Source organism: Trachymyrmex cornetzi, unplaced genomic scaffold (genome assembly GCF_001594075.2).
Source record: "Trachymyrmex cornetzi isolate Tcor2-1 unplaced genomic scaffold, Tcor1.1 scaffold266, whole genome shotgun sequence".
In the NCBI taxonomy this organism is placed as follows: domain Eukaryota; kingdom Metazoa; phylum Arthropoda; class Insecta; order Hymenoptera; family Formicidae; genus Trachymyrmex; species Trachymyrmex cornetzi.
In genome coordinates this window covers 54,964-81,547 of record NW_017297334.1, presented here as the reverse complement: position 1 = coordinate 81,547, position 26,584 = coordinate 54,964, and the positions used below count along the sequence as shown (strand labels likewise).

At 34.6% G+C, this 26,584-nt stretch overlaps 1 protein-coding gene across 8 annotated transcripts in view; it reads right to left on the bottom strand.

The window, feature by feature from the left end:
* Positions 1–26,584, bottom strand: part of LOC108761828 (peripheral plasma membrane protein CASK) — a 165,995-nt gene that overhangs the window by 86,994 nt on the left and 52,417 nt on the right. The window contains exon 1 of one of the 8 annotated variants that reach the window (XM_018508571.1): positions 23,359–24,015. The exons of the other annotated variants lie outside the window; for them this stretch is intronic. Coding sequence (XP_018364073.1) covers positions 23,359–24,009 — 651 coding nt within the window. The 5' untranslated portion in view covers positions 24,010–24,015. Of the gene's footprint in view, positions 1–23,358; positions 24,016–26,584 lie in introns of those variants that run through there. 8 annotated transcript variants of the gene reach the window in all.

The following is a 26,584-nucleotide window of genomic DNA, read 5'->3' as shown; positions in this document are numbered from 1 at the left end:
ATAAATATCTGTTTTTCTCCATTTCGGTATTAATAAATATATTAAAAAATAAAAGAAATTTTATGTCACATACTGTCGATCAATATTGTCTCTTTAATTTCATCAAGACAATAAGAAGGAAATTTTGATAAAGAAAAACCACTGCAAGGGAATTAAACGGTACGAAAAAAAGGAAGGCATATCGATTAACCTAATCTGTCCAAAAGCCGCGTGCGCATTCGAGATGACACATAACTTCCTGCAAACCACACCCGAGAGAGGCTTTCAGAACGTTACATTACGCTCTGATGCTCCAGGACTTGCACTCCAACTCAATTTTCGAAGTGGAAGCGAGATAAAAGTCGCACGTTGAGATGCAACCACCGAATCAGCATGAAGCATCGGGTCGCAGATTCCACAAAAAAGACATGAGGCTAAAACCAATGGATAGGTGGAAAAAGAGACGAGGGCAGAGAAAGACGAAAAAAGAATGTGGAAGAATTAGGGGTGAGAAAGAAGCTGTAAATGAGGTACGGGAAAACACCTGGGACCGAACGAATAAGTGAGACGAATAATAGTGGGACGAGAGAAGACGAGAAGACAGAATAAATGCGTGTTTTTTACGACTCTCCCTGTCTGGGATGCAACCGTGGGTTATTTTGCTTCGAAACGGGATAACCCGGTAGTGCACATCCCATATGCTACCCGTCGTCACCTCACGCCGAATTTATCACACCTCTTTCTTTCAAGATATTATAGGTCACCACTATTCCTCTCCGTCCTCTTTTCGCCGAAGGAAATGCGCCAACACTCCAGCATTACAAATTCGTCCCTTGGCCGTGTCTTACGAGATCCCCTCACATGACAGAGATTCACGGGGTGAGACATAAAACATTTCTCGCGTGGTTTTTATCATCCGTAATGTACTCGCAAAAGAGGGTCTGGATCGGATAGTGAGTAGACAGACCTAGATCCTTGATACATATTAATTGCGCCAGCAGGCGAGACCTCATTGTACTCTTCTTCAACTCTTTATACCAGCCACTTCATCAACTTCCTTCACATGACAGGTTTTAATTATGTGGAACCTTAGATAAGAAAGGAACATAAGAAATATTACGGACTATCATGGCTCTCATTATTAATTGTGATATCATATACAAATTAATTAAGGCAGTTATAAAATACTGTCATATAAATTTAAATGTAAATGTATATCATGTGGTAACTCTGTATTTGTAGCCTGTTTTTATTTTTTGAAACAAAAATATGAAAAATAATAGTTGTTATAATTATCTTATTATTTTAACATAGTAATTGTTGCAAGTTGAGTTAATTTATTTTATAATAATTTATTTTAACAAAATAAGTTGAGAATAATAATAATATAATATTTTTAAATGCCTGATTAGTAAAAAATTTAACGAAATATGTATTTTAACTGTATGATAATATAGGTAATGAGTCTATGATACGTTCGGTACCATATTTTTCAGAGATATAAAAAAATGAAATAATTAGCACAAGAATTTTTAAAGTAAGAAGGACGAGATGTTCTGCAATATATATATGTATATTTTAACAGCTGCATTACATTTAATGTACACGACACGTATTGTTATGTGAAATTGTTCATTACCTGTCCAGTGTTACCAACTTTGAAAGAAATGTGCTTGATGCAAGTTTCATTAAGGTCAATTTACATGACGTTAACGTGCGCGGTACTGCAGAAATTACAACACATACTACTGCAATTAATTAAGTTACTGTACATTTACTCATGGATATGCGGGAGATGAGCTGAACGTGCACTATAATCGATCGCATAATCATTTAACAAAATTCTGTAATTAAATAATTATGCAAAACATTCATGTTATATAAGTAGCGTAAAAATAAGTTTTAAATGTTTTCTTTCGGAACTGCGAATCTCTCAGTTTTTCTTGTAAGACACGACTCAGTTATACATTGATAGCCGCAAGTTTCGGAGCGATGTATTTAGAAGAGCAACGTAAATTAACTTTGGTCATTGAAGTATCATCCGACGCTAACGCCTGTTGGCCGAAGGTCAGTCCTCTACACTGATGGCTTTACTCAGTCGACCGTTGACGATTCGAACAATTCAATTTTCCATGGGATGGTATTAGGGAATGCACTGACCGAATATCTAGCTGGTCGTCAGGGTCGAGAGAGCGGGTTAACTGTGGTCGCCCTGGACGCTGGTCATGCACGATCATCGAACACACCGACCACGTGTTACACAATGATTGCCGATCGCTAACAAATAATTACAAGGACTAATGATAGAATGACAATAGATAGTATTACCATTATCCAAAGAAAAATTTTGTTCATGTCGCGAAATTCGTATGAGCTGTGCGTTATATAGTTGATGTTGCGATTTTATAATCGAAAAAATAAAGGGATAAAATAAAGTGACACGTGCGATAATTTAACTATAAGCTAGGTGAAGCATAAAAATATCGAGCATTTCGCTTTTTTTTTAGATATATGTGTAGCTTGCAATATGTATTTTTTATTGGCTCTGAATTATTCTTTTAGACGTAATTTAATTAAATGGCGTCAAACATAATTGCGTTCGCAAATAAATCAATCACATCCGATTATTACCTCTCTCTCATAATTTCATATTTCATATTTCAAGAAATAACAAATAAAAATGATACTGCGTTGTCCATATTCATGACATGTTTATCTATTCCAATTCCAACATATTGAGAGAATTCATTCTTTAAGTTAAAACTTGAAACACCTTCAAATTTATTTTTTTAATACTTGCAATGCACTTTAGAAAAAACTATCACTTTAAGAATTTTATTTAATAACTTATCTACGATCTAACATAAACGACCGATGAAATAAGTTACATATTTCTATAATTAATAAAATATATTTAATATACAAGTTCCAAAACAAACAGCAATATATTCTGTCGTTGTAAAAAACACGGTAAAATTTTTCTCAATAATTTACATTTCAATAATTAATAATCGAATGCAACGTTTTTCTGTATATTGCGGTTTTTTTTATACATTGGCCATTAAAGTGTATAGGAAGTAAAATTTAAAATTTGGTAGAATTGTTCCATCAGACAAACTGAAGTAACTGCATTTTCCGAACCGTATACACGTCGCAAAAAAAAAATCAGCGTGGATATATTCAAATAAAATCACTACAAATATTACGGTTATCCATGGCATGTGACAGTACATTTCACGTGGAAACACTAATGCATTATATGCATGTGTGGGTGTGCTGAACCGGATTTCAAAAAAACGAGCAAAAACCGCATCGAAAAGTTTCGTACGATGTGTGATGCAAACATCAAGCAAGTTGCGCACAATCAACATGTTTTATCGATTTATCAATGAACGAAAAAACAGCTGGTACATACAAACTACTATATTTATATATACTACGTACGTGTATATTATTATTACTGAGAAGTTACGAAAACACGGGGATCATTCAAATCGCGCCCTGCACACTACAACTACGTTGGATGCGTAACTGTCAATGGCTGTATTCTGCAAATCTGATATATATATAATAGTAAATCGGCATGAAATATCGAGCAATATAGTTTCGATGTTAAAACTCGCTAATATCTGTGCACATATTTTCGATATATGCGGAAATAAATATTCAAAGATTATATCGATATTCTCTTAAAAAAGAAATATCAGAGAAATACTCTCAAAAACTCTCAATATCTCGATAATATATATTTCTATGCCTGTGTGTGTGTGTGTGTAACGACGTAAACATTTCTCATAATTAAACATTGATATTGCATTTACATGCATGTAAATATCGCTCGCGTTTTAACCAATATTATTTTTCTCAATTTGCTTGTTTATACTTCAATGCCTATTTCTTACGAACCATTTTAGTTATATCCGACTTATTTTTTGACATCTGTATGTCAGCAGTTAGTATTGAAGAGACTGTCGACTAATCCTTCTTTGTCCTCACACACCACGCCCAACAGACGGGAAAATATCTCCGTTGCATTTTCCAATATCGAAGCGAGAAGCGTATATCGTACGTCTCTATCGGAAGCACTACTCGCCATCGCGCGCCTTTCCGGTTGATAGATAGAAGGCGAAGAAAATCGAAGCCTTCCAGACTTCGCGACCAAGTTACCCCGCAATCCCAGCAATTTCGTGGTTTACGTATCGCTGTGCCGCGTGTCGTAGCCACGACCAATATCGCGCGACAAAGTACTCGAGTACGTCCCTTTCACGTCCATTGCAGGCGACAGCATCGCGGTATCCTTCTACGTTTCTCTCTTTCTCTATAAACTGAGGGATTATAAAGACTACATACTGAGATATAGCTATCACCAAATACCGCAATACCAACACAGTCACCCCATCCCGCGACTCTCCACAGTTCTCTGCACCTTCCTCGGACTTCGTGCTAGTTGCATACTACTTCCTAAGACAATAGCCCAATAGTAGGTTATTTAATTGCATGCAAAACCGTACGTGACTTAAATTATGGAAATAAATAAGAGAATTTTTCTTGCTATTTGTTAATAATTGTAGATCAGGAGAGTTCGAAAATAACTCTGGAATAATACCTATTAAAAAATACTTATTCTTATATATATTTAAAGTTCCATATTCCTAAATAATATAGCATATGTATATTTTTAAATACACAGTAATTTAAATAATTTAAGAAAATAATCTACGAAAACTACTCATTCTTTTTCTCTGTTATGTTGAGAACGTGATACTGAATCTAAGTTAATTTCCGAAATCATTTTCCATCTAATTAAAACTTAATAAAAAAAATAACGGGTCTTTATTCGTTCTATTTCCGTACTTTGACATAATTCATTAACCTAAGCAATAAATAATTCCGTGATTATTAATATTAAAGCATCTATTATCTTCTCTTTCTCTTTCTTTCCGGCTTCTTCGAATGTATGACTGTAAGAATTTCTGATAGTAATTTTTCGATTTTTAGCACGTACAAATCGAGCCTTGCCTCACGTTTCAGGCAATTTTATCAATTTCCCACGTGTCAAAGTGCCAAAACCATGTCACACGAAAATAGAAACGTGAAAAGTATCTTCTCTAATATACACAAGAGATTGCCCTTGAAACATTACGTAGTAACTTTGTAAAATCGTCAGTTAACAATAATCATCCTGGATGTAAGTCCCATAAAAACGTCCTGTTGGTATAAATTGAAGTATAATAGTACTTCTGTGTAGCAGGATGTCCGAACGACCTTTGAAATTCTACATAGATTCTCGACGTTTCAACGTGGGAATGGTTCTGTTATCTCGGAAGAGAAATCAGGCACTCAACCATGCATGGAAATTCGAAACGAAAGTAAAGGGAAACCTGCCCACGCAATTCCCGAAACGACGCGACCTCATAGAAACTGCAATACACATAGGAGCCAGAGTCGCCATCAATCTGCACCACACATTACTAAACCAAGTGTAGGAGGTACATGACACCTTCGCCGAAACCACTCTAATCTCATTCCACTAATTAAATACATTCCACGATTAAATTATATTATTTTCAGTTATTACTTTCCAAGAATACGGATTGATTTTATATATCACTGTCAGGAAAAATACGAACAGACAAAACTTACTACAAATAATTTAAAACTTTTTAAAATGAAGATTTTGCTTAGACGGTATTATGTACTACGATGGTATTTTTAAATATTGTAGTTGCATATTTTACTATATAAATAAATATAATCTCAATAACTAATTTAAAAAAATTGATTAGATTAAAACGTGGCGTCAAATATTATTTGCGATAAATTGTTATAACGGATCATAAAATTATTTTATCGCTACAAGATGTTAATAATGCAGAATTGTATCATTATTATCTAAAATTTGTATTAATAAATTTCTTCCCATGTTTTATTTGAAACAACATATTTGAAATAAGCACAGATTTTATATGTAAAAAGCTCAACGAGGACGACTGCGATTGTAAAATTGATAATTTTTTAAATAAATATTTGTGTATATATATATATAACAAAAAATTGTAAAATTTTAACTCCAAAACTTGATTTCTAGGTACGCAAAATTTATGTCTATAAAGTTTCAAATGGATAAAGTTTACCAGCGGCATAAATTCCGGCGCGATAGCGCAAACGTCGTCACCAACGCTTTTAATTAGAGATCGCGTCCTTGAACCGGGTACTTGAACTTCCTACAGCCAAATTTACCCTGCGCGAAAGTATGTAAAATCTTCTGTATAATGTCTAAAACGATGTAAATGATAATAGAAGATTCTTCGAAATCATACATTGATATAAAAAATTTAAGTTTCAACTTGATGGTTCAAACTTTTTTATTGATTCCAAAATATGTTTCACTAAACTAAATACTATGTTCCACAAAACTCAATTTTTAAGGATTATGACAGAATCTTTATAGCTCCTTATAAAAATTAGATGCTTCATATGTAACATAGTAATTTTTGCACAATAAACATGTACGGTCGATAAATTACATTTATTATTTGAATAACAAGTACACGGAAAATAGTTTTGTTAAAGTTTCTAAAAATTATCTAAAGATACAGATCTAAACAAATTTTGTTGAAGTATTAAAATAATATACAAAATAATATAAAATGTACAAGACGCTTAAGCTGGTTTTTAGAATGTCAATTTTTTTGCAGCATTGCTCATCATGCTTGAGTTGTCTACATAATTTTAATAGTATGATAAAATTATTTTCAGATATCTGTATCTAGCTAAAAATTTTTGCAGTATTGCTCATCATGCTTGAGTTGCCTTCACAATTATTTTAATAGTCTAATAAAATTATTTTCAGATCTGTATCTAACTAAATTTGTAGATACTTTAGCAAAATCGTTCTTTCCGTATAATCTAATGACAATTTGCATCGAATTTTCAGCTTCATTATGCGCGCCGTAATGAGCGAACGAAAGCGATGCACCATAATGCATTGCGATATGTACGATTCCACTAACCATTCACAGTTAGTCTGCGTATCTTAATGTGCTCTGTCCATGAATACATATGCCAGCATGCAGTGTAGATAAGATGACGGTAGCATAAATCCTCCAATAATCGCGCAAATTTCCGAGACAAGATGGCTTTGTGCATAATTCGGCAACGTTATGCCTTACGCCTACCTGTCAAGACGATCTCGGTAACATTAATGCTTCGCTAGAGCGCAATAGATAATTTGGTTCCAAATTAATATTTCAACCATAAATTCCCTACAGAACTCGCACTCGATGATTTATACATTTACACAATTTGCACAAGAAAAACTTTTTATAAAAAGTAACAAATATTTTAGACTTATATTTCACATAAAACTTTCAAATATTCGGTAATCTTAAAAACTATAAAAAATGAAATATAAAAATACAAGACTTATCAGAACATGTAATACGAAAAAATCACAAGCGCAATATTGCCCTAGTTTAGGAACTTGTAAGCCGAAACGTTTCATTTTATGATATTTCAGTATATAAGTTTATTTCATAATCGGAAAATATAAATTAAATCTACCAGCAATCAAAACACACACACACATGCACACATATAATTTCTTTCCCAAAGTTAATACTACCAAAAAATGTTTGTTGGTTTGTGCATAAAAGCAGAACACAAATCTAATAGAACTGGAAAATTTGGATTTATTAAAAATATTAGATAGTCGCAATTTTACTTTCATTTATTTCCTATTGTTTTTTGTGAATAAAATCCTGTTGAGACTTGTGGTTTGGGCAAAATTGTTAAAGCACATATAACTCTAGAGCATGAACTATTACTCCAAGCGAAAGATTCAGTAAAGGCAAAACAAGTTAAATAAACTAGGGCACTGACCGAAAATGTCAACATCGTTATTTGACTGTGACTTTATAACTTGTTCGCGTGCGAAAATCAAAGGTAAATAAATGTGAAGAGAATACGAAGCAGGTGCGAGTGAAATTGTTGATGGAAGGAAAGGAAGTGACAATTCGGGCGGCAAAGCGTAATGCATTATTGTTTAAGTAATATCTCAAGCAGATATTTTACATCGTACAATGACAAATGCAAGAAAATCTTTTTTTAAAGTTGTAAAAAAACTTTAGAGAAAGAATTTTCCTCTATTTTCAATTTCTATGTTCGAGAGATTTAGTTCTTCTCAGATAATTACCTCAAGGTTGCGGCATTTCTAAAGATAGAAATTTTAATGATAAACGTTTCTTAAACTTATCCAGCACTGAAATTCGTAGTTGTAGAATTATCTCATCTTGGAAATAAATTTAGTTTGTGCGCCAACTTTAGTAAATGGAAAATGGCTGCTTTAGAATTCATCGTAGTATGCATCGAATATGAACAAGTTTCTAATAAGAATAATCTCGAATTCTTTACTGCTTTGACTTTGCCAATCTCAAAACTTCTTGTAAAAATTGAATAAAACATTAATAATATATATTAATAATATGTATATGATTGTGTAATACATAATTTCCTCGTCTTCATGTTTCACTGTAAAGCTAAAGACTTGCAATTTACTTTTAGCCTATTCTACTTCCAAATATTCTAGATTGTAATCTTACTTTGTTAGTTGGAAAATTTAATCGCAGTAGCTGTGCTGCTCGTCTTATTCCAACTATATTCTACGTCAGATTGCTGACTGTTCCAAAATCCGGCATCACCCGCCGGTGAAATGCAACGCAGCTCGTCATATCTAGGTTAATACTGAGCAACGAGCTCAATGTCGAACTTTATTAATTTCGAGGAACGCGAGGTTCGTCATTGAGCGGCAACCCATTTCAAATGCGCCATACGTACGTACGTAGGTACGTATACGTCGTTAACGATTTTCTGTCAATTTCGACGTCAACAGTATGCATCGATGCGCTGCCTATAGAGGTAATCATAGGTACTACGAAATCTTCGTCACGGCCCCATCGTTTTAGGCAATTAACGAGAATAACACGCGTTGCCGTTATCGATCGATTTACATACCTATCCGACATAGAATTTCGGCAGCACGAATTATACACGCAGTGCACGCACTTTGCCGTGCCCGGGAAGGCAAGCACATACATCGTTTCTGAAATATGCACACGATAGCACACCTGTGCTGCTCGCAGTTTAATTACATTGTGCCTCGTCAGAGTATTGTACCTTCAAAGCGCAACAATACTCTTGCAAGGACAACCATCATACCCTGCGACTGATTATACACTACGACTGATTATATATACAAAGAAATTCTGATGTATTCTTGTGCTTTGCTTAATCTTCCGGAATCTCGCTGCGCCCGCGTTTGTCCTGAATATTTTAATTAGAATGGAGAGCGATTGTGCACTGCGAAGTCGCTTGAAATTTTTACCCAATTTATCTTCAGCTGCGATTTATCGATGGCGTATATATTTCAAATATACATGATTGCACGAAACAGGACTGGTTAAAAATACACTGTGATAATTATAAGTTATTCATCATACACAAATGATAACTTTTAACATAAACAACTAACTCACTTTAGCATTTCAATAAAATTTGAAAATTATACTTAGAACGAGAGAGAGAGAGAGAGAGAGAGAGAGAGAGAGAGAGATATTTAAATTATTCGATTGTATATTGTATATTGTTGATATTCTTGTAATTTTATATTTATGTATTTCTATACAAAAACAACAAACCAATATCTTTAAAATTAAATATAATATTCAAGCTGAAATGTTGTGCTTTACATAATAATATATCACGGTTTATTGCAGTAATAGTTTTTAACTTTTTAATTTGTAATCTAATAAAACTAAACAAAAAATAAAGTCTAATTGTTTCATCTTCCAGAAATAAACCTGTTTAGCGAAAGTTAAGTGTGAGCGAAAATAAGCGAATGAAGATGACACTTTTCTTAAAAGGAAGAATCGTCGTCATTATCTTATTTCCATCTTATGAGTAACTCTTCCCCAATTAACTTTTCCCATCTTGCTATGTAGTTCGCTCCAACGGACACATTTTGCATCCCTTCGGCGTTCCAAATTCTTAAAATCCGTCATATACTTATTAAACAATTAAACAACTATTAATTTTAGTTTATTTAAGATATTGTTTGTAGTTTTTTCGTATTACACATTCCCATTTTTCAAACGCCATCCAACTAGGTCATATATGTATACTTTTTTATGTACAGATCGCTATAATCGGTTTAGCCGTTTAATCGGAATGAACGATACACATGCGCATTTGTACGCATGCATGACCTTCATGTACACGATATGTGAGAATCTGAACACGATTTTGATACTACAGAGTTTTAGAGATAACTGCCCTTTATACTTTTCAAGAGTCTGAATACACAAAGCCGTTTGATCGCATATAAAACTCAAATATGATTAAAAATTGTTCATTTTGATTGTCATTATATATATGCGTGTGAAACAACTTGAAATAAACAATTTAACAAATTTGATAGATATTATCTGAGTAAATTAAAAATTCTAATCGCTTAATTATTGTTCCTTTAGAAAATTCATTATTTCTAGATATATCATTTATTTCTAGATATATATAAATCTATTTGTCAAAATAACATAATACGTATAAGATATCACAAACATCGATGCAATGATGCGTCAGCAACTAGCCAAATCATCCGTTCCTATCGATTAAGCCATATTCAATATCGGTTAACGTTCGCAGCACCATCCATATCGTTAATGACCCCCCAAGGGTAGTAATGACTATCCCTAATATCGATTAATCATTTAGTGAAAGATTAAAGGATCTAATATTCATAAAAACCTAGGGGTTAAATTGTCACATACAATCTGTTCGATAGATCAAGTAAATCGGCATGTCAATAAGCATTTAAATAACAGATTCTTTCACATAAATATTTCATTGTTGATGCAAAAAAAGCCAAGTAAACAATTGATTTAGTACTTGGTAAAAAAAGTACAGATTTTAACACAAAATAATATTTTTAATTTTATCTCAAGAAAACTTCAACTTTTTCGTTTAACGCGAATTTCATAATACAGAGTTTTATATATTCTTAACATGAAGGAAAGAATGAAATTTTTCGTACATATATATTTTTACGAGCTTGTCATATATCACGTCGATATTGCATGTAAAGTTATTAAATTGAACCAAGCGTGACATTTCATATAATAAATTAAAGAGTATTAATTTAAGGTTCAAAAAAAAAATATAGACCTCAACTGAATAGAAAATCTTGCGATCTTAGCATATTCATTGTGATACTTCGTGTCACGTTAGCGGAAGTAAGTATCCAGACACTCTATTCAGCTCAACGTATAAGGTTAAATATTTACCAAAAAGTAATGAGGCACCGTAGGTACCATAGTAGAAGTTATAAAGTGAATGTGGTAGTCAATGATGAAAAGGTGAAAAGTTCCCCGCAGTCTTTACGTAGCGGGCTTTTTACGTGGCGGTTTACAGTAGACGTGTACATGAAACGCGGTTGAAGAACAGCTGAAAGAACAGAAAGGAGAAACAGAAGAGGGATTGTAGCAAAAGTACGACACTTGCGCAAAGTGGAGCCGAGTGTTTCGAAGGGATCTTCTTTCGTTCTGTATGATGCTAATGTATTCCATTGAAACCGACCAGGCAGACTGGTAACCCAACAACAGGCTCCCGTGTTTTGAATAATGAACAAACTCTGTCATCGCATTCGATTTGCTATCGTCCGCCGCAGTCAAATTGTCCCGGCCACGCTATTTAAAATGCTAAAGACGCGGCCGGCCTCGGACAAACGGCGAACTCACATAGGGCGGGGGATTTATGCATCTAGTTCATGTCATAAATCTTCCAAGGGAAATGAAAAGCGCCGCGCAGTGTCGCGTCGCATCGCCGCCGAGATATCCGTCTGAGAATTGAAATGGTTGCGGACGTTGCCGGTGTCAGCCCTTCCAATCTCTCTCAACGCGATAACTAGTCTATGATACTAGAGCTCTAGATGTATCTTTAAAGTAACGCAAAAGTTTGCCATGTTTGACCTAAAAATCATATTATATCAAAGAATTACTAAACTTATTTATTTACCAAGCTTATTTATTACTTACTTACTTATTAGATTATTTACTTACTTATTAGATGATAGATCATCAGAACAAAAATAGCGGTCGAAATAGCTAATAAAAAGATAGTCGATATTTTCAGCTTGGATAAATTGCGCTACTCTGGTACATCTAGAGTTCTATATGATACTACATCATTCATATTATGTCACTTTCTTTTAAACTCACCATAAGAGAAAAGGATAAAAATTTCTATAAAATTCATACGAACGTGTTTACGTACACTTGTTTTCCGCGAGTTGATTTTTAATACGACGATGATGGGACACTTTATCTGAATTTCCAAGATGCCGTCAAGTCTTTGAATGGAACAACGTCGCTTTGTACAGCTGCGATTAAGATGAACACGCTCATTATTGTAGCCACATGTACGCGAGTTATCGGCATTATAAGGCCTATGGAATGCGTCATCGTGTGGTTTCACAATGTTACTGCGTTATAAACGCGAAGGCTGTTTTTCCATTGTCGGGAATAGAAAACGCGCGCCGTAGTCGCTCGCACACATGGTAAGATGTGAGTGAAATATATAAATTTTCGCGCTTCCACCATGTCGAAACGGTAATAATGTTTTAACGAAATGCGATTCATTTTTTGTTGATGATCTATATGACGCACGTAAATTTATGATTTCCGTCGAGATGTCACATAAATCGACGAATATAGCGTGGGCCGTGACGCATCGACGGTTATGTCTATTCGATACTCCCTTCTGTATATGCATTGAGCGTTTTGCAATACGATTGCAACAAGAGCTGCGAACAGATATTTTATTATATTATCTATCTTACACACGTCTAAGACCTTTTAAGCTACTTGCAAATTGACTTTAGTACAGGTACCTGTACTTGCAAATCGACTTTAATACCTATACGTATTGTATACACATAAGTTTTAAAAAAGTTCTTTACTAAATCTTTTTCGACTTGAAAATAAATAGACCAAAGTAAAAGTGAGACTGATGTAAAAACAGTCCTTTACGGCGAAGAAAATGGAAAGAGGACTATAAAACAAAAGTTCCTAAGAACCCCCATTTACATCTCTAATGCTTTGACTTACGAAACTATCGATCGTGACGTTCATATCTTTCACGACGTCATTAAATTGATTTCAACGACAATAACAATGTAGTTTTTCATTGTCGAGATAGAATGCGCGGCATAAGGTTCGCAATTTAAAATATATATATCGATTATGGAAATACAAGATTCCTGATAAACGAGTCCGCTGATGCGGCAAACGCATTAACCAAATTGTGCATTCTCGAGAGGTGATCATGACTGAGACAGAAGGAAATAGGAGAAGCAACGAAGGAAATCATCATAATTGTGCGCTCGTTGCATCGAGTGTCGCAACTTGTGCCGCATTGTAGAAATAATAGTGATGCTTAACCCCCACGATTTGCAAAGACGATTCTGGAATTATTGCATACCGAAAGAACAGCTTTACTAATATTTAAAAATTTAGCTAGATACAGATCTGAAAGAAAATTTTGTTGGACTGTCTAAATAATTATGTAAAACATTCAAACTGCTAGAATGCCAAAATTTCTTGTAGCATTGCTCATCATGTTTAAGTTTCTTACATAATTATTTTGATAATCCAATAAAATTATTTTTGGATACCTAAATTTTTAGATAATTCAGCAAAATTGTTCTTTCCTTGTGCGCATTATTGTTACGTTTATACATGGAAAGAATGGTTTTGCTGAAGGGGATTTAAAAATTTAGTTAGATATAAATCTGAAAAATAATTTTGTTGAATCATCAAAATAATTATGTAGGATGCTCAAAATAATTATTTTGGTAGTTCAATAAAATTATTTTCAAGTCTGTATCTGTAGTTAAATTTTGAAGTACTCCAATAAAACTGTTCTTTCCGTGTACATTTTTATTTCTCTGAAAAATAGCAGTCTCTTGTAAGAATACTTTGTGTTTGAATATAAGTCATTACACCCACGTCGTAATGAATGTAAAGTTACAATAAAGCAGCCCTGAATCATATAGTTTTCTCAGATTGAATTTAAACATTGATTTTTTCTTCTGACCTTTACTTTTCCAATACATATCTTTGACCTAATTTTTTGAACATGCACTATTTAATGCCGCTACCGGGTCTAAGAATGACAAAATTTTCTGCTTTCGACATCTCTTAAATAAATTTTCTGTAAAGCTGAATTTTCGTGCCTATTTTAGGAACCACAATGTATATGAAAACCTAAACAAAAACTTGTAGGTCTACCAATATTTTTAATCAAAAATATGTCTGAATAACACACACATATTTATCGAAACGTATATAAAGATATATTTAGTATACAACATACATAAAAAGAAGAGGTCATCACAGTTGCAAATCTTTCAAAACAATTTTGATATAGGCATTATTTATAAATGCATTTATCTATTATTCTAAAAAATTCATTGAAAAAATGCGCTGTAATAGAAAATTATGAAAAATATAACTCTGTGCTAAAAATAGCTGGAATACTTTTCGGAAAATAGCGGATACAAACACGAATGCATCTATCTGAAAACCAATCACTCATGTGTACACAGTAACAAATAGAAAAGGAGACGCCAGCTGAATAACCATTTAGAATTCCATCTGTACCACGACATGAACAATCTTCCGGTAGGACCTCGTTTACCTCCGAACTGCATTGAACTTCGAAGGACATTCTATTGTTCACTGGACGTAGTCCAGTGTGTGCGGAAACAGTTAGTCCGTTTAGACAATAATTAGTCCCCGAGGGAGAACTACAATGGACGAAGGCAAGTACTTAATTGCTACCTTCGGTACTCTCAGCTGTGGAAATAGATGCACTACTTGGTACCATAACGAGAAAATAAGACAGAGAGGGGAAAAGAATCTCATTGACCTTTTATCCATTCTGTTATTTCACGCCGCAGTATACGTTTACATAATGAATGAGATTACAATCTAACACGCGTAGGCGGAGCACATCCGAAAAGATTATCTAACGTAGTCAAGTAATTAGTTGAAATAAACAGGCGAAAGTAACTTTTTCTCGTTATGACATCAGCAAGTTAAATGCATTTGCGATAATAGATATAAATGTTTGCAGCTTTTACAAATAACGTACATTTGGAACTTGCTATTCGTAATATTAAAATGTTACACATATATATGTTACAAACATACGCACGCACGCACACACACACACACACACACGCACAATAATCTTTCAGAAAATAAGAGATTAAGCAGTTACAAACTAGAATCGTAATTTCAGTGACACAATTAAAAACCAATTCCTATTATAGAATTTGTACGGCAGGATTAATTCCTGGACTATATATATAATGGTCGTAATCCGACAAGCGTAATATTGAACATGTTATGGACACTATCATTTCTGTGATATCAATCACTTTCATATATTTTCAACAAAATATCAAAAAATACATTTTAAAATTTCAAAATTTCAAATAAAATTTCAATCAAGGTCAAATTTAAATAACAGATTAATTCAAACTGTCTATTATTTGGATTAAATATTTTGTTATAAATGTTCAAAATGTATATAGGAATTTAATTTCTATCATAAATAAGAAATTTATAAATTAAGCTCTACAACTGTATAGCAAAAAGTATATTTCATATTTTTTTATTCCGGCTGAAGAATATAGAGAGTGATAATTTTTGACAGCTCCGATGTGATGTAGGAACTTACTCAAGAACAGAACGAGCATACTTCAAATAGTCTGAACACAGATTTTACCCGCGATTCTACGCATAAGCTATCAGAAGTTATGCAGTCATGTATGAAATGGAACAAATCGAATTTTCAGCGAAAGATTTACAAGAGAGATCTTGCTTTTTTCAAAGATTATGCGTTCCATGAAACATGTACATGTATGTATACATGTATATATCTAGTGTAGATATATATATATATATATATCTACATATATGCATATATAATACTTTCAAAATCATATTCAATACATATATGCATATATACACATACGCATACACACAATATGTACACAAAATTACATATTATATTTGAGAAAACAAGAAAGGGAGAAATTTCTTATTTTAATTTCCAAACATAATTTTAACGAATAAAAAAATATCAATGTTTTTTAAATGCATTGCCATTAGATGAAAGCTCTGCTTTATATATCAGAAAATAATATTTTCGTAACATTTACTTATGTGTGAACAAAGAAGCACCTTGTCGTCCCATAGATATGCACGAGAATACTGCAACGTAGAAGAGAACGTAAGATAAACATATTGCATATACTGCAGACACTTTATACGCAAATTTCAATGAAATACAATTTTATACTGAATAACTTGAGAAATATATGTTAAATAATCATTTATAGACTTTTAAAGTCCATAAAAGCTCATATTCCATTTTAATTTGTATCTCCCATTTTTCATTATTGTATCTTATACAAATTTATGAAATCACATACAGAAATGTATCACGGATAAAAATTGTTTGTCGATAATCGTAAGAAATACAAATTTATGACATACATCAAGTAAAATTTTCAGACAAACTGTTCTCCGATACACCATACGTCTCGAGTCTTCGAAGCGAACATTCGGAATTTCAACGCGTGAAAAGTTTCTGGCGCAGAATTGAATATACGGACGTGTATTTGCGCTTTCTTATCGTATGAGCGCGGTAAGAAAAGTTCCGGAAACGGGGGGGCATTATCAAGGCATCAACGAGTAATGTCTGAAAGTTGATATTTCCAACCGTGCATGCGAAACCGAAAATTCGCAGGTGAATCCGCGAAAAGATTTCCGTTTCACGCTTTGCCGAGAGCGTCATCTTGCATCCGCAAATCCGGTGAACTTTTAGGAGTGAAGCCATACGATGTATATTTAAATTGATTCTAGATATACTAGGAACGTAATGTAGTGTGTGCGCAATAATATTAAAAAATTTCTCTATGATACGAAGCGTGTCCGAGAGTAGCAATAAACACTTACATAAATGAAATAATCAATTATTTAATCAGATATACATCAGAAAAGAGCCAACGGATCGCAAAAATAAATTAGGGTAATTCCGGCAAATACGCCGCGCTGGGATTTAGGTCGCAGAAGTCAGATAAAATAAAAGGAGTAGGGGTAATTTTCCCGCACTACTCTGTTACATGCCTTTATGTTATATTAGTATTGTGTTATGATTTCAGTTTCTTACTGTTAATATCAATGAAATTATTGTGAGTTGAATCGATTTGTCACTATGTTAAGTAGCGCCATCATAAATTATAATCTACATAAAATGATTATTGTATAGGACGTGCAAAAGACTTAGTGGTTATTTCGTGATACATACATGTAGTGGAATAGTAAAGCATGTTGTGTAGCAAAATACAAGTGCTTTGCTTTCGTATTCTTTGTTTAGTTTGTTATCTTATATATCCCACCTGAGATATATAGCATTTTTACGAGCGGGATTTATGTCCAAAGCATACAAAGTGCGCAGATTGAATTCAGTGCACTAAATGCAATAAACGCATTATATAAAATATGTACCTCATGTCATAATACTTGTAATATATGTAGGAAGATTGTAATTATTATTTATTACTTCATATACATATTTATATTCTTATTCCTTAATAAAACTTTATAAACACATTTTATATATAAGTTATTGTGTCATTATACGTCTTATTTATATGCATTATTTGTAAATTTTTCATGAGCCGTATATATCCCCTCTCCCCCTATGAGCAGCCCACCCTTATGGAATATACGGCAAAAATGCAAGGATTTCAAAAAGTTTATTTTTTAATATAAAAAATAAATATTTCGGATTTTTAATATTTTTTCCATAGTAGTAAAAGTACAAAGTTTTTACTGATATAGTTCGTTTACTATAAACATAGTAAATAATACTTAATAAATTAATTTTTCAATGGGTGCGGCGTATATACCGGAGTTATCCTATATCCACCGAATAAATAAGGATATATTTCATAAAAAATTTCCGTTTATTAATAAATTTTGCCTATTTAAGTATAAAATATTTTAAATGAAAATATAATATGTATGTATATACATTATATTATATTTTAAATTAATTATGTGTGTTGTCTCATAATGTTTCATATAAATAAAATATATGTTTCTCTTTCTTCTTTTTTTGGAAGAATTACACATGCTAAAACGTGGAACAGTCAGTCATAAAGAAAACATACGAGTAAGATAAATGAAATAAATTGTTGCGAGGTGTAGCATGCTCGTAAATCAAACAACAGTCCTCTGATGGATCGCTTTGGCGACTTTCATATTCTTTTTTATTTCTCATATCTCTCTTTCTTTCCCATCACCGAAATCTGGTCTGCACAGTTTGCCATAATCCAACCCTTTCCGCAATAATGATGCGTTATGAAATACGACTCGTCCTTTGAAAATTGTAAAATATTTCTTATATTTCAAAATCTCTACTCACTCAATTTGTCATTTTGAGATAATATTATAATTATGGCAAATGAAAAAGATGTCCTTGTATCATAACATGAAGTAAGTGCTGTGTTGTAATTGAAAATATGAGAAACATAAATCATTTGCAATATGAACCGAGTTTTATCCTAAATGCGCAACTAAATCGGATTTGAAAACGCTATTAAAACATAACAATGTTTAAGTAGACATAGAGAGAGAGAGAGAGAGAGAGAGAGAGAGAGAGAGAGAGAGAAAGAAAGAAATGTCAACACTAGAGATTAAAAACTGTTTTATGCAACGCGTTCCGTTTGACGATATTGTTTACCATAACGAGGTGCGTTAATCTAGACATAAAATGATAGGTGTCAAGCACTGTGACAATCGCACGTCGCGTCGTATCAGCGAAATCAAAACATGAAATGTTATCACGTTTTATTGCAGAGATATAAGTTTGAAATGATCGCGGCTTTAGATCGGTGCCCCATGTTATCCGTGAAAATATGAGGATTGCTTTGCTCTTATGAAATGTTATCACGTTTTATTGCAGAGATATAAGTTTGAAATGATCGCGGCTTTAGATCGGTTATCCCCATGTTATCCGTGAAAATATGAGGATTGCTTTGCTCCACAATAATTCAACGCATGTTTCGACGAAATTTCCTCACTATCATGCTGAATATCATGAAGAAGGGGATAAACGAAAGAGACGCAGAGCGATAATAACCGTCATAGCGAATGGGAAGAAGTAAAGTCGACCTCTGAGATCGGCATTTTTGGTACGAGAGGCACGTAAACCACGCGACATTGTAAAAGTCTCAGACAGGGCGACGACAGTTGGCAGTGTCTCCGTTGGACCAGCTTGAATACACGCGAGAAGTAGCATAAAGAAAAACGGTGAGAGACGTGGTGCAGAGCATGCTTGATGGGCGGACGAAGGCTTGATAAATTGGGTTTCTCGCGATTACGGTTAGACAACGTAGCATCGCTCGTACAATCCGCGAGACTAAAGAATCCCCCGGTTCTTACTTATCTCCATGTTGGAGCTTGAGAAATTTTCACACCATTCCATGTGTTGGGAATTCTTGACGCGTTTCATTTAGTTAAAGCATGGTGATGGAGAATTTGTCTAACGTTATGTCGCAATTTGCGTACATAAAGATAAAGTGTAACGTAGATAAAGGGTATTTCTGAAAGGAATATTTAGCATTAAAAATCCAGAATTATACGTTTTAAATAACAAAATCGTGCGAATTGAAAAATCTGTAGCGGTAACAATATTTTAATGTAAAATGTAAACATTGCTTTTGTAGAAAATAATACAAGAAAACCGAAATATAAGGTTACCGCTTAATCGTTTCAAGCGCGCGAGTAATGAAGAATTATTTTTTAATTAAATACAGTGACGCCGCACACTTGCGGGAACCACTGATAGAAATTACAAAATCAACAGAAGTGTTATTCTGCAAAATAATTAATATTTTACGCAATGATGGATGTATAATATAATAATGAGATAATATAGTTACTCATTTTTTATAAGAGGTTATTAAAAATACTGATATAAAATAATCACGAAATTCACATTTTTACTCATAATTAAAGTCCTCGACAATTCTTTTTCGAGATAATATTGTCAAAGCATAAATCATTTTTCACAAAAAAAAAATCTATTAATTTTTAATCATCCGTAATTTAAGAATTATTAGCATTTTGACAACCTTATTGCAAAAAAATATTATACATTCTATAAACTGATTAAGAAGAGTACATTTACGAAGAATGGGGACCTATTTTAGAACAATGCTGCACATCTACATACAACATACGTATTATACTCGTGATTCATATTAAAAATATATCAAAAGAGAACAAGGGCAAATAAGAATCATGCGCAGATGTTGAAACGCTAATATTAAGTAAAAATCTCACAAAAGCATTGAAAAAGCTTAACGCATACGTTTCAATTCACTTTTAAGCCATTCTCAATGCACTTCAGAATTGGTCGGACATACCGATAAGTACAAATATGTAGGTCATTATAAACTTAAGTCCAGCAACGGTATTTGAAGGAGCCTCAAGCTAAATAAAATTTTGCAGAAAATGTCACAAGCAATTGTATGACTGAGTAGAAAATCCAGTGCTCAATCCGTTAATGGACACGAGTTATACATCAAAGTAAGAGACAGTTGAAGATTAAAAGTAAACGTAGCACACAACGGAGAGAATTAAAAAAGTAATCAATTGATGTCAAGTCAATGATTAAAAAATAGTAATAAATATATAACATGTTAGAAGAATAACGGCACGAATCGAAGTGTCAAGATATGAATATTAAAAATTATATTACAAACTTTATATTTATATTACGATAAAATTGAAGATATTTACAATAACTATGTCAATATATAACTTTGTCGAAATACCCAAATAAAATACGGACCGATATACGATGTCCAATGAAGTAAGCTTATACGGCGTATTCTAGACTGTTTCTAACGCTGTAACGGTATGAAACGTAGTTTGGAATCTATATTCTATGACTGGTCTAACTAACCATGTTGCGGTTGTATTCACAGCTGCGATCTGCAGATGTGACTACCACAGCTACATAGTAATCTCATTTACAAATTCGTCAAAGGAATAGCTCAGAGATATGGAGTTACACCTGTTATTACCTATCTTGCATGCGTAACACACACAATGCCATCGATCCTATATTATCATCCATATTACTATCCAATAGATAATGACTTTCGACCCATTCATTAAGATATAACATTCCAAATTCTAATGAAAAGCTTTCAACGATAATAGGAATCTAAATATTATATAAATTTTTTCCTATCTAGTATATAACCAGATTTTTACCTTGTAAAAAATATAACAAATATCATATTTATATGGTATTCGCAAAAAATGCAAGAAATTTGCGAGCTTCAGTACTAGTCGCTTTTACAAAAAAATAAACGAAAATAAAATCAAATAAACGGAAATAAAATTAAGCATAAGATAAAAAACGGCAGTTAAACACATTTTGAGCTCTCTCTCTCTCTCTATTTAATTTCCAATGCAATATTCCTTTCTCATTGTTAAGAACAATGAAATCAGTATTTTACCTTTTCTCTCATTTGAGGCTCTTTAAATTAGCCCATAAATTTCAAAGGGTACCCCGAATAACTCAATGCCCGGCAGGAATTACGAGAGTCTTTTATTTCGCACAATTTCCAAAAATATTCAGGCATACACATCGTACGTGTCATATATTGGCAACATTAATTTTCCCCGAGTATCGAGTGCATTGGTTTGCTAAAACAAATGCAGTTGTGTGCGTTTTTCATTATTTTTACGCGTACGTGCAACACATTCCGAGCACAAGCTCAATCTAGATGCGACTGTGGATCGGATTCTACGAAGTGGACCGAACGAGCGCGATGCATTTTTCTCACGGAATAAACGCGCCACAGAATAAACTTGTAGTACGCAAGTACGCTCTTACGTAAAATTTCAGCGAGAAAGCTAGCGTGATAATGCGGGAGAGAATTTCCAGTTGTCATGTATAATGGAATTAGGTTCACACGTGATAGCCATTCCAGTATATTACGATATCAGTATAAAATGTAGGACATGAGTTCTCTCATTCTCGTTATCATTTATGTTATATGCACAGAAAGAAAAATTCAACGGTTGGCTGAATTAACCGTGAAAATTACGCAAAATTTGAGAATACTTTTCGTTTAAGCGTGTGCTTAATTCGAAGAAAATCTTTCGCTCTGAAATTATGTTACTACAAAGGTGAACTATTTGATTACGAAAAGTTATGCAGCTTAGTTATTCAAGGAATTAGAACATCCGCTTTTCGTATTAAGCATACCTAAATCCTTGCATTAAGCTTCAGCACGGAAGGACTAATGTTTACTAAAACACTCTGTGGACTTAGGTTGACAATGAACAGTAAGTAGATTTGCCTGAAACTCTGTGACAAGATAATTTTAAGGTCTAATATCGCGATTAAATGCAATTTAAGGTCTAATATCCAATATCGTGATTAAATGCAATTCCGATAGTAAAATAACAAAAATTATACAACTGTTTAATTTATATTTTTTAAATATAATCTTGGATCGTTCATTTATCAAATTGAGTTTTCAGTAATTTGAACTAATTATTTTATTATAATTCTCACTCGAAATACAATTTGAGAAACACAATCTCGAAATTAATTATTGATTACTACCTGTATACTATAGAATAATTTAAATCTAATCAAACCTAATTGTGTATTAATGACGTTGTGAGAAAAAGTTAATTTGGCTAAAATTTGTATTATTTAATATCAATTAGAACGAAAATACTACTATTCTATTGGAAAATAAATTTACAATATTTTCTTAATTTTTTGTTTTTTCAAGTTTCACAACGATCATTATAACGATTAAAATTATTTTTTCATGTACAATAAATCACGTACATAAACAATTAGCGCAAAAAATTTAGTAAATATTCCATATAGATTTATATATCAATATATTTTATAAAAATAATTATATACAGCAATTATCAGGCAAGAGTTAGAAAATTATAGAAAGCAATTACTTGGATATAGCTTGTACTTATTTTTCCAACATTGTTATTCGACCTATCATTCTTATTCATTATGAGGCCGCACGTGGAGATCCTACGGATTATAACATCTACGCGTCTATCGGTCCATTTAAATATGCGGAATAAATCGCACAATCCTGTAGCATAGCGAGAAGAAACGAACAATAGTATCACTCTCATCTCACTCGGACAATAGCCGACATGTTGCGGATATGCGAGTGTGCTTTACCTGTGAATGCGAATGGTACTCGGTGCCGGCGCCGTTTGGGAATCTGAATCGGAAGGGACTGTGTACGGGACAGTTGATGCGAAACGGGCTTTCCGCGGGCAGTCTGGGCGGTGGATGGGTATGCGGGCCAAAAATCACGCAGTCCATCGGCATAGGTCGCCCGGGGGCGTGATCGAGGGATCTGCAAGAATAGTTCATAGGCGGTCGTACGGCTGGATGTTCAATCGGCGGTCTCCCCGGATGTTGCGCTTCGTGCTGTCGATGCTCCAGCAGCCGTGATATGTGCTCAGTCGATCGACAGCCGTGCTCATGAGGCCTTCCAAAGTGATGATCGTGAATGTAACTGGAGTGATCTTTTAGCCGGCAGGGATGCTCTATGGCGCGCATCATACGGCCACGATCTATACCGCTCCCTATACTGCCCGGTGACATCGAAGATGGAGCGATGGGATGATCTACGACCGAACGCGGTTGCTCCGTACGGATTTGTTCCATTGACCTGCTCATTCCCTCCATCGGTCGTATAGAATGATGATGTTCCACGCGTACCGGATCAGATGGTGGTTGACGTATGATGGAATCGATCGATCTCATCGATTCCATCGATCTCATCGCCTCTGTCGAGCGCATACCGTGATCAAACGGACGCATCGGTGAAGGATCGGTCGATCTACACGGCCTTTCCCAGCATCGCGGCACTGTCGCCGCGCCGCTGCCTCCGCCAAACACTCCACCACCGCCACCGCCGCCTCCACCGCCACCGTGACCTTGAGGTATCCAACCACCCGCATACGGATGATCCATCGCCGTTACGAGCCGCCGTTAGCGCGCTCGTACTCACGGATCTCGTAGTCGCATGGCCCTGTCCGGTGCCATGATCTGCCTTTATATCCACTGCCGCGTCGTCACGCACTGTCACTCGCGAAGCTTGACGCACGCTGTCGCTGGCGCGTCACGGCGCGTCACGTCGCGCGCCTCCAAGTGCGCGCTCCAGATCGGCAAATGAGAATGAGAACGAGAACACAGAATAAATGGACTACGAGTTGCGACGTACAGACGCGAAGAAGAGATACACAAACAGAATCACGCGTAAGAGCACGCGGGGGTGCAGACCGTCGGACGGGAGAAACGCGAGCAAAGAACGAGGCTGAGAGCGCGATTGGAAGACGAAAGTAAACGAAAATCGAGAGATGCGAAACGGAAATAAAATATTGGCTATCCAAGAGTTTCTTCGCGAACTAGAAAAAAGTTCGAACGATGAAGAAAGCCGTGCGCGAGTGCGGCAGCGACGGAAAACCGACGCATCGCGATGCCGCGCTCCCCAACACTGAACCTCGCAGCCTCGACTGCCGCGCAGTCCCTCCACGCAAACCAACCGACCGACCCACTATTCTCGACAGCCACCCTCACCCCCCGCTACCTAGTCATCCCTCCCACACGTATATACCCTTCCACAGCCTGGTGTGTCTCATCCGCCAGCATCACCAACCCCTCAGCGGCAACGCAGCTCTCCTTCATCCCTCTGGACCGCAATGTTCGCCCACCACCTATGGTTCAATTCTCCTTCCTCACCCTTCTCGCCCATTCCTACCGACTTTCTTCCTCAAACTCAACCGCAGTATCCCCTTTCTTCTCCTCTTCACAAGGTGCCGCTCCTTCTCCCGTAATCTTCTACTCTCGCTTTTCGTCTCCTCTCTTACTGTTCCTCTAATTTCCATGCCACGAACAATCACCACGAATTTACCATTTATCCTCCTTTCTTAGTTCAAATTTACCTTCGCTGTTCTTACGTATCCTATTCTTACGATCCCATTTGTAAACCTTTCTTTCGCGGCCAAAACGTTCTATTCCCGTTTACCCCTTGAATTCATTCACTGCTTCTTTAAAAAATTAGAAATGATTGGCTCTCTTTTGACTTCTTCTGTCCCATTTGAATGCCAATTTCTTCGTTATTCAAGGAAACCAGGAAGTGGGTCAAGAGAAATAGAAAGCTCGAGGTGTCGGTCCAGGTAGGAAAGGAAAGATGTGCATGATTGGAGACCGAATATCAGGAGCTAGTATATATGTATATGTCCCATATGCCGAAGGCGCGTGAATGAAAAACGACCGATCGATTCCTTCACGAGTAGGTGGCTCTCCTAACGCTACTCATTCCCGTACATACTATCCCCAATTCCCGTGTCGTTCAAGCGTTAGACGGATGCTCTCATAGAGCTATTAATTACATGTAAGCTTTCACGTCATAGCACAATTCGTTCCCCCTCTTTACCGTTAAGTAAATTATTGATAAGCTTTATTGAGCGATATTGATACAAAGTATAGATATTTATTTAAGTAAAATGCTTGTTAAGATTTAAAGTGTCTAAAACTTAAAGTTATTAGCAATAGTAATTGTACTAAATAACAACGGATATGAATAATTTATAAAGAGGGAAAAAGAAGTAGAAAAATTAAAAAATGTATCAGGTGTATAATCCCTAAAAAAAAAATGAGTGGAATTGAAAATTTATACTTTCCGTATAAAAATGAATGTTATTTAAGTATAGAGTAACTCCGGCAAATATACGCCGCGCTGGGATTTACGCTGCAGAAGTTAGAAAAAATAGGAGTAGGGGTAATTTTCCAATTACTTCTGTTACATGCCTTTATGTTATATTAGTATTGTGTTATGATTTCAGTTTCTTACTGTTAATATCAATGAAATTATTGTGAGTTGAATCGATTTGTCACTATGTTAAGTAGCGCCATCATAAATTATAATCTACATAAAATGATTATTGTATAGGACGTGCAAAAGACTTAGTGGTTATTTCGTGATACATACATGTTGAATCGATTTGTCACTATGTTAAGTAGCGCCATCATAAATTATAATCTACATAAAATGATTTACATATACGGCAAAAATGCAAGGGTTTAAAAAAGGTCATTTTTTAATACGAAATATAAATATTTCGAATTTCTAATATTCTTTTCATAATAGTAGACAGTACAAAGTTTTTACTTAGTAAAGCATGTTGTGTAGCAAAATACAAGTGCTTTGCTTTCGTATTCTTTGTTTAGTTTGTTATCTTATATATCCCACCTGAGATATATAGCATTTTTACGAGCGGGATTTATGTCCAAAGCATACAAAGTGCGCAGATTGAATTCAGTGCACTAAATGCAATAAACGCATTATATAAAATATGTACCTCATGTCATAATACTTGTAATATATGTAGGA